This window comes from Tyto alba, unplaced genomic scaffold, assembly GCF_018691265.1.
Source record: "Tyto alba isolate M040663 unplaced genomic scaffold, T.alba_DEE_v4.0 Super-Scaffold_23, whole genome shotgun sequence".
NCBI classification, from domain to species: Eukaryota; Metazoa; Chordata; class Aves; order Strigiformes; family Tytonidae; genus Tyto; species Tyto alba.
The window spans coordinates 7,991,343-8,006,942 of NW_024881297.1; the positions used below are offsets into that span (position 1 = coordinate 7,991,343).

The 15,600-nt window shown below is 38.5% G+C and overlaps 1 protein-coding gene across 7 annotated transcripts in view; it reads left to right on the plus strand.

Moving 5' to 3' along the window:
* The window catches only part of WDFY3 (WD repeat and FYVE domain containing 3), a 181,458-nt gene that overhangs the window by 132,673 nt on the left and 33,185 nt on the right, over positions 1–15,600 (plus strand). For 6 of the 7 annotated variants that reach the window (XM_042796404.1, XM_042796409.1, XM_042796410.1 and 3 more), the window contains 9 exons: positions 2,488–2,723; positions 3,978–4,112; positions 6,042–6,221; positions 8,235–8,468; positions 10,450–10,549; positions 11,712–11,872; positions 12,448–12,677; positions 13,543–13,655; positions 14,522–14,704. In XM_042796404.1, the coding sequence (XP_042652338.1) occupies positions 2,488–2,723; positions 3,978–4,112; positions 6,042–6,221; positions 8,235–8,468; positions 10,450–10,549; positions 11,712–11,872; positions 12,448–12,677; positions 13,543–13,655; positions 14,522–14,704 (1,572 nt within the window). The remainder of the gene's footprint in view (positions 1–2,487; positions 2,724–3,977; positions 4,113–6,041; positions 6,222–8,234; positions 8,469–10,449; positions 10,550–11,711; positions 11,873–12,447; positions 12,678–13,542; positions 13,656–14,521; positions 14,705–15,600) is intronic. The other variant, XM_042796408.1, reaches the window with a different exon arrangement.

Below are 15,600 nucleotides of genomic sequence, written 5' to 3' on the forward strand. Positions count from 1 at the left end.
GAGTGGTTTTACAAAACTGACCTTCAGCTGATATTACACAGATTTCATTGTAGTTCAGCATTACCTCATCATCTGCATGATGCCTGGGTAGCTGATTGTTTTTTCTGTTACCATCATGGTAAGGCTAAATATGTCTTGTGGGCAGGCACATCTGAACTAGATGTAAAGGTAGCATAGCGTAGCACCTTACGTACACAGCTAATAAAGATTCAGTAAAATTTACTTGTTTACTTTTATTAGAGCATCATGTGGTGTTACACCTGAGCTGCTTTGTCTAGTGAGTTTGTGCCAATTAAATTTACAGTTGGATTTTTGCTATCTTGGGAATTTCTTTGTTCACAGTATCATCTCAGCCTTTCTTTTCCTCTCCGTCTCCTGCGTTCTCCACATATGCATGCTTGTGCGCTCTCTCTGATTAAAGACTTCCTTTGCAGGATCTTAAAGCCTCATTTATTCAGGTTATCAGACATTTCCATTACCCTCTGTGATCTAGAATTCAGTGTATAAGTCTTTAGTGCTACAGGACCCATGTTGAGCACCTCTAAGCTGTCTGAAATAACAGATGTTAAATCCATGTAGACAGGTGTAGTGGTGATTTCCCATGGACTTGGTTTTTTTTAGTCAAAGTAAGATCGTGCTTTTCAGATGGATGTCCATTTAGACCCCGACACAAACCCATTAACATTAATTGGGAGCCTTTCATGAGCTTGAGTAGGTTTTAGATCAGGGCAGTGGTATTAACAGTACTTCCAACTTAATTGTTGTTCCTAAAATGACTGTACAAGGAGCCACCTCTCTGTGTTGCAGCAGTTTATGATATGTTTGCTAAAGATGTTTCCAAATTGGTATATTATAAGGGAATAATTTTGAAGTGTTGTTGAAGCGATCTCACTTCAGGAAGAGGGATTTTCCTGTAAAGAAAATATGAAGTCCATTTTTTTTCTTCTTTTTTGTCTCTTTGAATCTATCAAAGTAGCTTATGCTATCTTATTATTTTTTTCATAAATAAAATTGTCCATTAAGTCTGTCTATTTACAGTGATTTCTTACAATATATCCCTCAGGATATGCAACTAGGAACATAGGGTTGTTCTTTGCATTATTAATGAATTAGGAAGGTTAAGGAAAACAGTTTTTCTGAAACCATATTACACATGCAAACTTTTATTGTTAATATAGCATCTGTTGTTTGGCTAATTCTGATTAAGGTTCTGCATTTTATTTAAGAAACAATTTTTGCATATGCATGCACCTTGCATATGCCTTAAAATTTGGAAACTGTTGATGTTTTAGGGCATTGACTGTTGTTTATTCAGTATCCACATTTTCTTCAGTCACAAAATCTTTCTAAAATAAGATTTTGATTTGCAATCACATTTGGAGAACATTTATAGCATTTTCCTTTTTTTCTTATTACGGTAACATTTTAATTGAATACAAGCTAGACTGTGACCAAAACAGATATTTTTAAACTGTTTCTCATCAAATGATAGTGACAGATTATCTGATTTTCATACCCTGTGGTTTTTAATAAATTTCAACACAATGGTCCAAGATTTCTCATGAAACCAACTGTGAAGCATTTTGTTCAAGATTACTGGTGGAATTCCTGCAACTTTGTAGCAAAGTTTCATAATTTCATAATCTGATTCCTGGTAGATGTTTCCTCTTTAAGAAGTCAATTTCTGGTGGAAACAGTATCTATATTAGAGCCTCAGAAAGACAACCCCATCTCTAGCAGTTTCAGAAGAATGGCTCACTGTTTGTGCTGATGTGGAAACTGAACTGTCTTCCTGCCTACTTCTTCACTTGAAAATAAGTTCTTCTGCTGCCCAAGTGTATTTTTTTTTTTTTTAGTAAGAAAAACAAATATGTAGGTAGAAGCAGAGTCACACAAAAGGTGAGTTTTGTGCCTCTGGCAGGACTTAAGATAAAATAGGAGCATTTAATCCTTTATACCAGCTGATTAATCAGTAACAAAACAGCTGAAACAAAATGCCCCTGAAACATGTTTGGAAACAAATTATCCACCCATCTACTTAAATGTGCCATGAGATTGCTGTTTGGTAATATAAATCTGTAGCTGAGATTAAGGTGATACTTCCCTTTTAGCCAGCGAAATATATTTTTTCAGAAGCTTGAGTGTTTTAAAAGTCAGAAATCGGGGTCACGGTCAGAAAATGGATCTGTGTGTGTATGCAGTAGCATTAGGCAGTCTGCATAGAGCAGTGTCATCTGTGTGGTACTGGAAGTGAATAGTTTCCTTTTTTTTTTTTTTTGATTAAAGAAATTAGACATCTGAAGCAGAATTGCAGAATATGCTTGTGATAGTCTGTATGCACACAATTTTTTTACATCATTAGTTTCTGAGGGGGTACCCTCTCAAGTTCTCTACTTGAGTAAGAGTGAGCTTCACAGGCGTTTCCCTATTAACATTGTTGGCTTTTTGGTTTGTTTGGTTTTTTTTTTTTTTTTTTTTTCATTTTAGGGTTCAACGTTGGCAGGAGCGCTGGTGGCAGATCAACGGTCCGGGAGATTAACCGGGATGCTTGTCACTTCCCAGGCTTTCCTGTTCTGCAGTCCCTCCTCCCGAAGCACACTAACGTGCCTGCACTCTATTTTCTCCTCATGGCCCTTTTCCTGCAGCAGCCAGTCACTGAACTGCCTGAAAACCTGCAGGTCAGTGCACCTGTCGTCAGCAGCCAGTGTAATCAGGGTTGCCAGGTAGGGATTATCTAGTAAAGTGTAAATGTAATTCTGTCTGTCATGAAAGAAAATAATGGATTAACCAAGCCCCCTCCTTCTTCTCTGCAGCTGACTCACAGTCACGATGTGGTGTTTAGTGCTGAGCCGTTTGGGGTGGGAGGACGAGGTACCATGGGAGTGTGTGGAAGCCAGACAGTTACAGCAGAGCTGTCACTGGTGTCTTTCTGGTCTGGTTTGGGGTCAAATGAGAAGCAGATCCCTGGTTTGAGCTGTCATGGTATGGGCAGTAAAGGGGGCATAATTTTTTGCTTGCTTGCTTTGTTGTTTTGTTTTTTAAGAGTGGTGAGTTGCTGTGTTAGAGTTCACAAGGTTACAGGCAGAACAAGGTAGCTTTTATTTCAGAAAGTCTCTGTTTTTGTAGGGGGGCATCTCAGTTGTTGCTGGCAAATGCTTCTTGTTCTTATTCTGAGCAGGTTGATTCTGGACTTGTTTTAATTATATGTAAACGAGCAGATATTACATGGTCTACAACAGAGTCCTAGGAAGCCTTACTATGGTGCCTTGTGGAGAAAAACCACACTCCAGATAGCCAAGGTGCTTGGTTAGAATGGATGCAGTGCTAACACTTATTTACGAGTGGGAACTAGAAACTAAAAATTTCAGACTGGAAGGTATTCCGCCAGCCTGTTTTCTCAAGAGGAATACTTGACAGCACATTCAGCATTTTGCTACAGGGAGGTAGAGGCAGGAAGCTCATCTCCGGCTTACAGTATTGAAGTATGATGCTGTTAAATCAAAACTAAATTCAACTACTTAAAATATTTAGCAGTAGCACTCAATGTTAGAGGTGGGCACTTTGTCCTTTTTTATTTTTTAATTGATTTTGTTTTTTGGACTTGCTGGAAAATGCAACTTGGTTTGGTTTTTGTTTTGTTTTGTTTTTTTTCCTGTGGGATACCACATGGGTTTTGCTGCTAGGTGTGAGTGAAGTAAACTGAGGTGATTGTTCTGACAGTTCTCTTCTTGTTTCAAAACAATTAAATGCTTTGAGAAGGTGAGAGTTGCAGTACGTTAGCCTATGGTTACAATTAATTTTCTTCAGCAACATGTGACCTTCATATGAAGCTTTTGGGGATAGAGTTTGGAGAATGTGAAACGATTTTTTAGATACTGCCAAATGAATGTATTGTAGGTCTAATAAAAAGCAGTATCAAATTGCACAGGAGAAAGGGATTATTTCATGTCTTCTTTCTTATCTTTTACCTCTTACAGTTTGATTTAGACTCTATTTGGACATTCATATTTGGAGTTCCTGCCTCCTGTGGCACCGTTACCTCTTCAATACACAGTGTTTGCACTGAAGCTGCCTTCTTGTTACTGGGGATGCTGAGGAGCATGCTGAATTCGGTAAGCATAAACAATTTTGCTCATGTTTGAATATACAGAATTGTTTGAGTTCGCCGTGTGGTCAAAAGCCAAATTAGAAAAGTTGAGGTCTTGTTAATGTCACAACAAACCCATGTGAATGAGGCTCATAATACTTGGGTGAAAAACATCAGGCAATGGGTTATTCTATCTTACTTTATTTTTCAGTATCTGTAGAAATATTAGTAGCCACAAAATTGACTCTGCTTTTTCACAAAAAGGCTGGGCTTTGTGTTTTCCTGCAATTAAAACAAAACAAGAAAGCAGAAGGATAAAATGCCCTTGGCAGAGATCATTGAATTTCTTTCCTGATTAACATCATGGGGGAATGTTTGAGATTCTATATCCCATCTGCTCAGAGGTATGTAAGTTGCAGATTTCGTGCATGAACCTTCCACATGCGGAGAAGTCCCCTGACTATTAATAGCCACATGCTGGAGGAAACTAATTTACTGCCAGAAAAATGTGTCGTCTTCTCATCTTTGAATCTAATGTCAAGAGTAGTGAAAGCTGGTTTCTCAGTAGGAAAACCTTATATTTCCTTGGATCCAGAGTGTGTTATCTGCTGAAAGTTACCTCATGAAGTATTTGAAAAGCAGCACCCGTTTGGTCGTCGCCTGTTTGGTTGTCATGTGTTTGTGATACACTCTGAAAAGCATTGCTTGCATGTCTCTCCCATGTTAACATGTTCAAAAGTGTATTCTGGTTGTGTGTTCTAGGAACGTGTTCATGACCTTCTGTGGTACACGTTCCTTTTGTCACGTGTTCTGTCTCTTACTGGTGACCTGATCTGTCACATATTTGATCCTCACCTATTTGGACACATTTGTGAGATGCTCAGAGACATGTGCTGTCTCTTGCCTTGCTATCTTGTGCTGTGTCATCAGGTGTATGTTCAGATGTGCCATCACATTTTAGGTTGAAATGAGTCAGGTCGTGGTTGGCAGCATGATTTGAATCATTACATGTTAGGACACATGTTTTTTTATGGTCAGTCTCCTGTTTGTGACATGCTCGAACTCATGCTCAGGCATAGGTTACCTAACACATAGCATGTGTTAGGCTGCTGTGTGTTATTGCTATGGGTTTATCACATGTTCAGTCACGTGTCTGGTTACATTTCATCATGTGGTTGCAACCTGTTCCAGCCTTTTTTGTCATGACATGTGTTGTAATTTTTGTCATGACATGTGTTGTTGTAATTTTTGTCATGTTCAGTTACATGTTTCTCATTCATTTATGGTATTGTGGCTGCTGCATGTTCAGTCACATGTTTGTGGTGGCTTAAACACATGTTCTCTTATCGCATGTTCTGATGTCACCTTTTGCAGGCACATGGTTTGGACATGTGGTTTATATGTTTGTTAGGAGTTGGTGTCTCGTTTGATTGTCACACATTCTGGAGGCAAGATTAGCCATGTGTTTGGTCACCTGTTTGGCCAGGTGTTCATCGTATGTGACATGTTCAGACGTGTTCTGTCATATTGTGTCATGTTTGTCACATGTTGGTGGTGTGTTCAAACACTGTCACTTGTTTGATCAGATATAGGTCACACATTCAGACACTGTGTCTTCAGTCATGTGTTCTAGACACGTGTTTGCACTTGTCAGAACACAGTGACCACCACACACATTTGACATGTTCTGGATGTGTTTTTCCACACTTGGTCATGTGCTTAGCCACATGTTCAATCACTTATTTCTGCTCTGTTTGAACAAATGCTTGTCCACATGGTTGATCACGTTTGGCCCCACTCTGATCAGGTGTCACGATCACATTCTTTACCTGTTTGACAATATGTTTGATTGCATATTTGACCCTACAGCGCCTCTTCCTGCAGCTCCCTTCTGAAATGAGCATTCTTCAGTTAATGCCATCTGTGCTAATGTGCTGTTTGTTTTTCAACCCAGCCTTGGCAGTCAGAGGAAGAAGGCTCTTGGCTTCGAGAATATCCAGTCACCTTGATGCAGTTCTTCCGATATTTGTATCACAATGTGCCAGACCTAATTTCCTTGTGGATGAGTCCAGAGTTCCTGTGTGCGCTGGCAGCGACAGTGTTTCCTTTCAACATACGACCTTACTCTGAGATGGTAGGAAATCCAACTAGTTAGCTGTTTTGGTTTTCCCCTAAATGTTACTTTTGAGGATTTATCAATTAACTGTCACATAAAGATAGAGCTCTACTTACCCTGCAGAAAGAAGTCGTTATAAAGGCTGGGCTGGATGTTTTGTACTTGGGTTGTAGAACTGAGAGAAGTGCATGTTCAACTGAAGGGCAGTTGCTGTTCAGTGACATCTGAAGCCGCATTTTAGCGGGAATGTACATGGTTTATTTGCTTTCTAGTGGACCATTATTTTCAATCACATAAACAATGTTAGCTAAGATTTACAAAAATGGAAGAGACTGAGACAGCCTATGCTTTTCAGCCCTCTGCTCTGGAGGATGTGATAAAATCTAAAATTTCCTTTTCCTCCCACTTCCCATTTCTTCTTTCGTGGCTTAACTACAAAATAATGTTCTTTTACTACCTGGAACTACTGAGCTCAAGCCAGGAAATGGTGTGAATTCAACTTTGCTTGCATTGCTGCCTGAAGTATTCTTTGAGCTTAGTGTCATTTACAGATTATACTATTTCTAGAATATGAATGGAAAGGAAACAAATAGTTATTGTTAGCCAACAACTAAAAGTAATTTTACTAAGAACATAGAAGGATAGTTAGGCTACAGGTTGGCAAATGCTGGAAATAGGGGAGGGTAAGATAAAATACTTCAGGAAATACTTACTGGTGGCATGCTATCTTTATGTTTTCAGTAAAAGAACGAGATCAGTTTTTAAAGGTGCATGCTGATGAGTCTCTCATCAAGATAGTTTATTTTGCTTTTAAGTTAAATTTGCACATGAAGTAGATGCTAGGAGCACACTCTCAAAGGAAAAAAAAAAAAGAAAAAAGGTGTCACTTATAAACTGGCAATGCTGACTTGGCATTCACCTGTATAGAGTTTTTAGAGGAGCTTTGTGTCTCCAAGCAGGTTTTACTTTAGCTGCTTAGGGCCCTTGAAACTGTGTAGCTGCCTGGCAACTTGAGCTCTTCACTGTTTGAGTGATCTCTTGACTGAAAATTGGTTCACTCCTTTAGCATTTCCCTCTGCCTGAATGTATAGAACTGATCAGACCCTTGAGAAATAAATGAATAACAGCCAGGTTCCTGCAACAAAACAATATAACCCAAATTCAGCCTTGAGAGAAAATTCTTAACTGATCTTTCAGCCTTTCTGAGACTGCCATTAAAACCAGAAAGAGTACACATTTGAGCTTCTCTTAATTTCTTGGGGAAACTCTCCTACTGAGGCAGACCAAATGTTCGTTTGGTTGCTTCACATGTAAGCTGGTGATGTGATAAGCTTGTTGAGGGAAATCATGTTGTCTCCTCTTGCGTTTGGAGAAGGGCATTGCATAAAGTCTTTTGGATTTGACAGCTTTCATTACTGTTTGCACATTTGTTAAAGCCCTCCTTAAGACCTAGCCCCTCAAAGGTTCTTGTTCATCACAAACAGAAAAGCTGTAGACACTTTTTTCTTTTTTTAAGAGAATTTGGGAAACAGGCTTACCCATAACTGCACTCTGATCAAGGTATTCTATTAAAAAAAGAAAAGGCTCAGTTCCCTTTTTGTTTCCTGTCATGTAAGCTTGATGGCCTTTTTTAGTTGGCTTCTGTCTTGATTTTGGCTGCTTTAGTTAATAACTTTTTCAAAACTTTTCTTTTTTGCCTTGAGAAAATTTATTTTTGCAAAGTATCTGGAAATCACCTAAGTACTTTCTGTGGGCAAGTGAATATGAAATGCACATATGATCTCTAACTCAGGTTTCCTGTGCCAGTCTTCACGGATCATTGTTTGCCTTGGGAATTGGAAACTAGAATTTGGATGTTTCTCCTGTTGTGTATAAGGAAACTGATCCTGAACATAATAATGTTGTAAAAAGGCTCATTAAGAAGCAAAATGTGAAGTGAATAGCCTTAGAAAGACAAGTCAAGAATGGAGTAGCGAAAAGCCAGCTGTTAATTTGCTGATCTTAAGAGTTTTACCATGCTGTTTCTCACAGGTCACTGATCTTGATGATGAAGTTGGGTCCCCAGCTGAAGAGTTTAAAGCTTTTGCAGCCGATTCTGGCATGAACAGGAGCCAGTCAGAGTACTGCAATGTTGGCACCAAAACATACCTAACCAACCATCCAGCCAAGAAGTTTGTGTTTGATTTCATGCGTGTGCTGATAATTGATAACTTATGTCTCACACCAGCCAGCAAACAGACTCCACTGGTAGATCTTCTGCTAGAGGTAGTTCCTTTGCTTTTTGCAGGTTTTTTTTTTATTATTATTTTAATTTCTTGTGACACTTTATTCCCTAAAATATTTTCCTCTATGTACCTTTCAAAGTAAGAGGAGCGATGACCTGGGATTCAGTAGAATCCTGTAAATTGTCATGAAATAAGAGGAAAAGGAAAAAAAAAAAAAAAAAAAAAAAAAAAAAAACAAACAAAAAAACCCAAACCAGAACATTAGTGTCTCATTAAATAGTAGTTTGCTCACCTTTCATTAACAGCTTGGAAAACCTAAGAAAACAAATGCAGAGGTTTTATCTCAGCCTACCTTTAAGAATATTTTCTGGACTTCTCCTCCCTGTCCCTGCACCCGACCAGCATTTTTGTGTACTGGTGACCATCTCAGATGCTTGAGCTGACAGTCTGCGTGCTGGTTACCTGGCCTTTTTCTTGCTGTGCTCTGTTCTCCCCTCCACACCACAACCCTACTACTGCTTTTGTTCGTGGGCTCCTTACCTTTCATTTGGCCGGTCAAATGACTGTTAGTTGCTGAGCACACCATGTCAGCGTTTTATTTCTATTTTGTCCTCACTTTAGAGCAGCTATAATCTTGTTTTGGCATTTTAGCCAATACCTTCTTTTGTCTAGAAACACAAGTAGTGGATCACGACTCTTGATGTTCAACAGTGCAGCATGAGAAGTTACAGCTTTGTTTAAGTTTTATTTTTGTGGGGTGTGATTCATTTGTTAAACACCTTTCAGACCATGACAGCTATATTGGCTTTGTTGAAAACATAAAATCCCTGCAGAAATATTAAGGTTTCTATTTTATTCATATTAGATAAAAAGAAGTGGCAGGACATATGGCGCCATATGCTATAAAAATTCACAAAATAACTGTTATCTTCCTGTAAAATATCTTTTAAAGTTCATGACACCTGCAGAAAGCATCCTTCTGTTAATGATGAGGCAGGGAATGAGGAGTTCAGTTACTGTTTAACTGCCCACACCTTCTTCAGACAGTATATTTTGATATGTTCAGTTCACGTCAATTCACATTCTCCCTTGACCTGCCTATTTGTTACTTCACCATCTATGTGTTGCTGAGTCTCCCTGATTTTTTGATAGCTGCAAGAGTTTTGGACTGTGCCTGTATAATTCCTAACAAATTTCCTGGGGCAGTTGGGCATCTCTTTGCTGTGACACAGCAAAAAGTGAATTGTCAGGAGATGTCAGGGAGCATATCTGAGGCCCTGTTCAATTGGTTGCAGTTGCTTTACTGCTGGTTAATCTGTTACCACTCTTGAGTGTTACTGCCCCCTTAGCTTAAAGAGGGAATTGGGTGTGTACACACTGCTAAAGTGTTACAGGGCAAGACAAAGCAGGTTGAGGTAATATTCTATTGCTTTCTAGGGCTGTTTAAGTGGGTCATTAAGTTAGGTGTGATTATGTATTCATTGAGCAACATAAGGTGATAAAGTGGTTTTCCCCTTTAAGTGCAAAGGAAATTAGAAAGGTTTAAGGTGTCCATCTATTATATGACTATACCAAGGCTGCAGTAGTAATATGCAGAACCCCACATGAAGTGATGATCAACTACATATTTTATCTGTCCTATTTACTATTTTTTTTACAAAGGAGGTGATTGTGTGAACTGAGGAGATCACAGTTTAACCAGGTGTTTAGTTGGAGATTTTTTTTACACCTTTTTGGAATGTGTTCTTTTCCAGTTCCAAATATGGTAGAAGATAAATTTACTGGATTTAAATAGGAGTAATTCCTACTCTGTAAGACTGTCTACAGCCAATGTATACGCAACATGCATTCTTAAATTTTTAGATAAAACCAAGACTTCTTACTTGAGACAGAATATTAAGGGAAAAAAACATAGTTCATGAGAACTAAGAAGAGAGAAATTCACCTAGAAGGCCTTTCCCCTCCCTATTTTTGCTCCCTTAGATATACTAATTTTCTTAACATTGTATTTATTTTATCAGGCTTCCCCTGAAAGATCAACACGAACACAGCAGAAAGAGTTTCAGACGTATGTTTTGGATGGAGTGATGGACCACTTACTTGCAGCTGACGTTTTATTGGGTAATATAGCAAAGTTTAGTTATCAATCTATTGATTTGGGCAACAAAGTTTTGATTATTTTACTTTCTTAATTAGTCTCCTGTTTTGTTACAACTTGTCTTTATTTTTTTCTTCCCTGCCCTTTCCTTTCCTTTGTGTAAATGGTGTTGCTGTGGTTGCATGTTCCTTCACTATTTTGATTGTGCCAAAGCTGTAAAATAGGATATTCAAAAAAGCTATATGGCATGAATCTTTCAGATATGTAAGCCAGACAAATTGCAATCACATCAAAAAGAACTGAAACTGGATCTTGCATCATCTCTCTTGTAAGGCTCCCCTTTGCCTCATTGCCACAATGATTTGTCTTTCTCTGGGTGCAGTGCATTAATAAAATAAATCCAGAATCATGATACATGAAGCTTTGGTTCAGGTTCTCAAGAGAGTCTGCTGCCCTTACAAGTACTTCTCTGCAGCCCCGGAACAGGACTTTGGTTTCTCCAGGCATTCCTTCATCAAGGTTTTTCCAGCTTCCTCCAGGTGTGATACTATCAGTTGCTTTCAGCACAGATGAGGCAACAAGTGAATAAATGAAGGTGAACTTCCAGAAACATCAACACCACTGATGGATTTTTACTCTTTTTTTTTTTTTTTTTTTTTTTTTTTTTTTATGGAAGCACTTGCACTTTTCAAGCTTCTCTTAATATAGCTGGACTGATGTTTGCATACACACAGACACATGCAGCTCATGCCCATTGAGTCTGTCTTATTGAGCAAAGCACAGTGAAGGAAAAGTAATTCCAGCTGGTAACACGTGTCATCTTGAGGTGTTTAAAAAGGTTTTATTTTTGAAAAAGCAGAAGTATAATTTAAAAAAGCTACAGATGATTCTGCACATATGCAGAATAATAAATAATAAATATGATGCCTCAGAGTCACAGGAGTACGATTTCTTCTGGACTCTTTCTGTCCCAGCCCTGCCTTTTTTGGTCTTTGCAACTGTCTATTTCAAACATTCACTTGCCATCGAAAATCATTGTAGTGAAGCCATGAGGTTTTAGACTTTTCTTTGACAATCTTTTTCTCTTTTACAGAAGTCAAGAAAGCACAGACTAATGTCAATGTATTTCTGCAGATGTGGGGTTTTTGATAAATGAAGAAAACTTTTGAGTTTTTTGTTACCTAGGTGAAGATGCATCTCTGCCTATAACGAGTGGAGGAAGCTACCAAGTGCTGGTGAACAATGTGTTTTATTTTACGCAGCGTGTGGTAGATAAGCTTTGGCAGGGCATGTTCAACAAAGAATCCAAACTTCTTGTGGAATTCATAATCCAGCTCATTGCACAGGTAACAGCGTTCTTCTGTTAGCCTGCTTGTGAGAACATTTTTGCATGTTATGTTAAAATCCATGGAGTGATGTCACTAGGCAACCTGCTAGTGACACATGTCAGGTCAACATAGAAGTACGCCTTTCTTCCCCAGGCTTTCTGTCTTTACTGAGCTTTCTAGCAAATCTTGTCAGTGTGAAGTGCTTTACTGTGGGGTAGTTGAGTAAAAACTGCTTTCAGATGACATTATTTTTTAGAAATCCCCCAAAATAAACAGCAAAATTTACCCCACCTGAATTTCGGAAGCTTCCTAAATTTACCTTGACGTTTTTGGGAATCTTCCTCATGCACTTTTATTTGAGACTGTTAGAAGACTTTTACTGTTGGAAATCAGCAGCCTCTTTACAGATGTTAAAATTACAAGTGTATCATCATGTGTTAATGTCATTTTGGTCCTTGAAATTCATGGAATTGATACTTTTAGTAAGATAGTGATTATGACAAAATGAGCGTGGGTCAATTCGGGGGAAGATTATGTGCCAGTATATTGATTTTCTGCTACTATCTGATCATGGTTTTTTTACTTCACATCAGTCAAAACGAAGATCTCAGGGACTATCACTGGATGCTATTTATCACTGCCTGAACAGGACCATCTTGTATCAGTTCTCAAGGGCGCACAAAACTGTTCCTCAGCAGGTGGCTCTCCTTGAGTCCCTAAGGGTCCTTACTGTGAACAGAAACTTAATTTTGGGACCTGGAAATCATGATCAAGAGTTCATCAGCTGCCTAGCTCACTGCTTGATTAACCTGCATGTGGGAAGGTAAATATCCCAGACAGAAGTTCATTCCAGAACCAGGGCTGTGAAGTATTAAAATGACCTGTTCTCTCTTGGCAATGACACTCACCTTGCGACTAGGTCAGCAATTTCTGGATATCTCTTTATAACTTTCCAGCCAGTGAAGTGCAAGTAAGCTAAGTGGGATGAATTTTGAAACAAAGTTAGGTTTAAAGAGGCCAGGTATAGAGAACATTCTTACCTCCTTTTACAGAAGTATTTTAAAATACTGACACAAGTGCTTATCTAGCAATTTCGTTGTTATGCTTTGGTAATTTGAAATGTTTTCAAGTTAGAAAGAAACACTGATGCTAAGTAATTAATAGTCAAAGGGATTTGTCACTAGATTTATTGTCTGTTGAATCATTTCATACAAATCACAAATCTTAGTATGTGGATGCATAGCATTGAATAAGTCCAGTCAGGCATTAAATCAGATGCCCGTGATAAATGCTGTAGACACCCACTTTTCTGCATTGCTGCAAATGCCTGCCTGGCATTTTCATTTTTTCTTTCCAAAAGGATGTAAAACTTGTGTTTCATCCAAAGGCACTTAGGAGGCATCATCAGCAGAAACTCTAGTGTTCTCCATTTGTGGCCTTGTCTGTTTTTTGTTTCTTCCAATATTACCATCTTCCTCTAACAACATCAGTGTCTATGGCATGTCATTTTTCACAAACCTGCAGTTCAGCTTGTGACTGCAGATTATCAGAAATCAAGTGGACAGAAGTGAAGATACGTTGCTGTAGTAGGACGTACTAATGTTTGTGATACTGTCCCAGAGAATCAAATGCTTTAGCTTTTGGGGTTTTTTTTCCCTGGCTGTTGTTAATTTGTTGTGTATTTGTAGCAATGTTGATGGGTTTGGACTGGAAGCAGAAGCCAGGATGACAACTTGGCACATTATGATCCCCTCTGATATAGAACCAGATGGAGTCTACAACAATCAAGATGTCAGCGAAGGTAATCTGGGAGTGACAAAACCACAGATGTCTGCTAATGCCACTTCTGTGTTGTTGTCACTAATCTTTTACTTCAACTACTCTTAGGACTGGGGGTGTGTATATAAAAAAAATATATAAGAAATAGATGAAAAAACATTTAGAAACACCAAGAGAGAAATATCCAGGATAAGTCACCGTTTTGTTAACATAGCAAGAGCTTTTCATTGTTTTCTGGACATGCACCAGAATTAGAAAAACTGCTTTGTGTGCATGGAGTTGAATGCAACAGAAATGGGTTATTTTAAGTGTGCACCATGGTTTGGTATCAGCTGGACCTTATATGAGTGTAGGTAAGAAATAATTGGTGTAAGATGCAAAATTAGTATTCATTGATATCCTCAGGATCTTTCACTCAAAGGAAATTTATGGACTATGTGGAAGAAAGGATTCAGTGATTTTACTTTATTTTTCGTACATATATATATTGAATATTTATGCAGGTATGTACTTACATACACAGTCATATGTAAAAAATATTAAAGAGTAATGTATGTATGAAATTGTGTATGTGTAGACATATACTTCTATAAGACTCTTTTTTAAATCTCATTTTGTTAATAAATGGATGTGGGAAAAGGATCACAACTAATCAGATCTGGTGTTTCATATTCACAGAGTAAAAATGGCCAAAATTAATGGTTAGATACCTTCTGATAGCATATAAATGTCAAAAAATGACAGTCTGGCCAAAGGCATTTCACAAATCATGCAATAGGGGAAAAAACTAGAGTATAATTGCAGAAATTATTCAGTTCAATACTGTAAAAATACTAATTCTGTAAGCACGGTAGAAATCTTGCTGTTTGTGATCTTGTACCTATGCAGGTCGCCAGCTTCTTTTAAAAGCCATAAACAGAGTGTGGACAGAGCTGATCCATAGTAAAAAACAGGTTTTAGAAGAAGTTTTCAAAGTGACACTACCTGTCAATGATCGTGGCCAAGTAGATATAGCTGTTGCAAGACCTTTTATTGAGGAAGCAAGTTTAAAGTGTTGGCAAAATCATCTGGGTAAGTGTAACTGAGGATTTAGCTGTCCTGAAGGGTCAATTTCCCTGAAGTGAACCATATGCACTGCATGTTTTAATACGGGCTTAGCTTTTGTGTGGTAGTAAGTACTCCAAACTGTTACCCTTTAACATCTCTCATACGGAAACTGTGCCGTGTATAGGATATACTTAAAGTGCCCTGCACACGGGGCCTTTCTTCAACACTGTCAGTGGTCTCAACAGCATCCTCTGTGCGTGAGTCAGCGTGCACCAAGTAGCATATTGAGCATTACAGTGAGAGAGTCATTCAGCTCCTTCCCATGAACACTCAGATGAGGGTGACCTGTGTTACCAGTTCTCAGGATTGGATGTGCCAGTCAGGGAGGAGAACCCTGCTTGAGCATGTCTGGGTGCAGCCTGCAAATTTTTGGTCTGGTAATATGATTGGAAATGTGTGACTGAGCAGTTCTTCTCTAGCAGCTATGACGACTTCTTCTTCTTACCTGGGAAATCTGTTCAGCATAGGAAGCAGCTTTGCAGGAAAAGGACCTGGGAATCCTGGTGGACAACAAGTTAAGCACAAGTTAGTTCTGTGCCCATGTAATAAAGAAGGCCAACTGTTGCTGGACTGAATTAGCAAGAGTTTAGACAGCAGATAATAAAATTCCATCGACGTGACTCCTTAGATGATTACACAGCTCTAAAGTAATTTGAGGTTAACCTGGATGTACAGAAAGCATTTCTGGAAATTTGGAATACTTGTTTTTGTGGTCTTTGTATTTCTAGATGTGCTTTGTCTCTGGCTGATGTTTGCTCAAGTTTCCAGTATTTCCCTGGTAGTCAGTCTATTTGCAGAAATGTTTTGAGTAGAGTGAAGGATCTTTGGAAAAATTACTGCTATAAGAAAGTAGTAGTGGT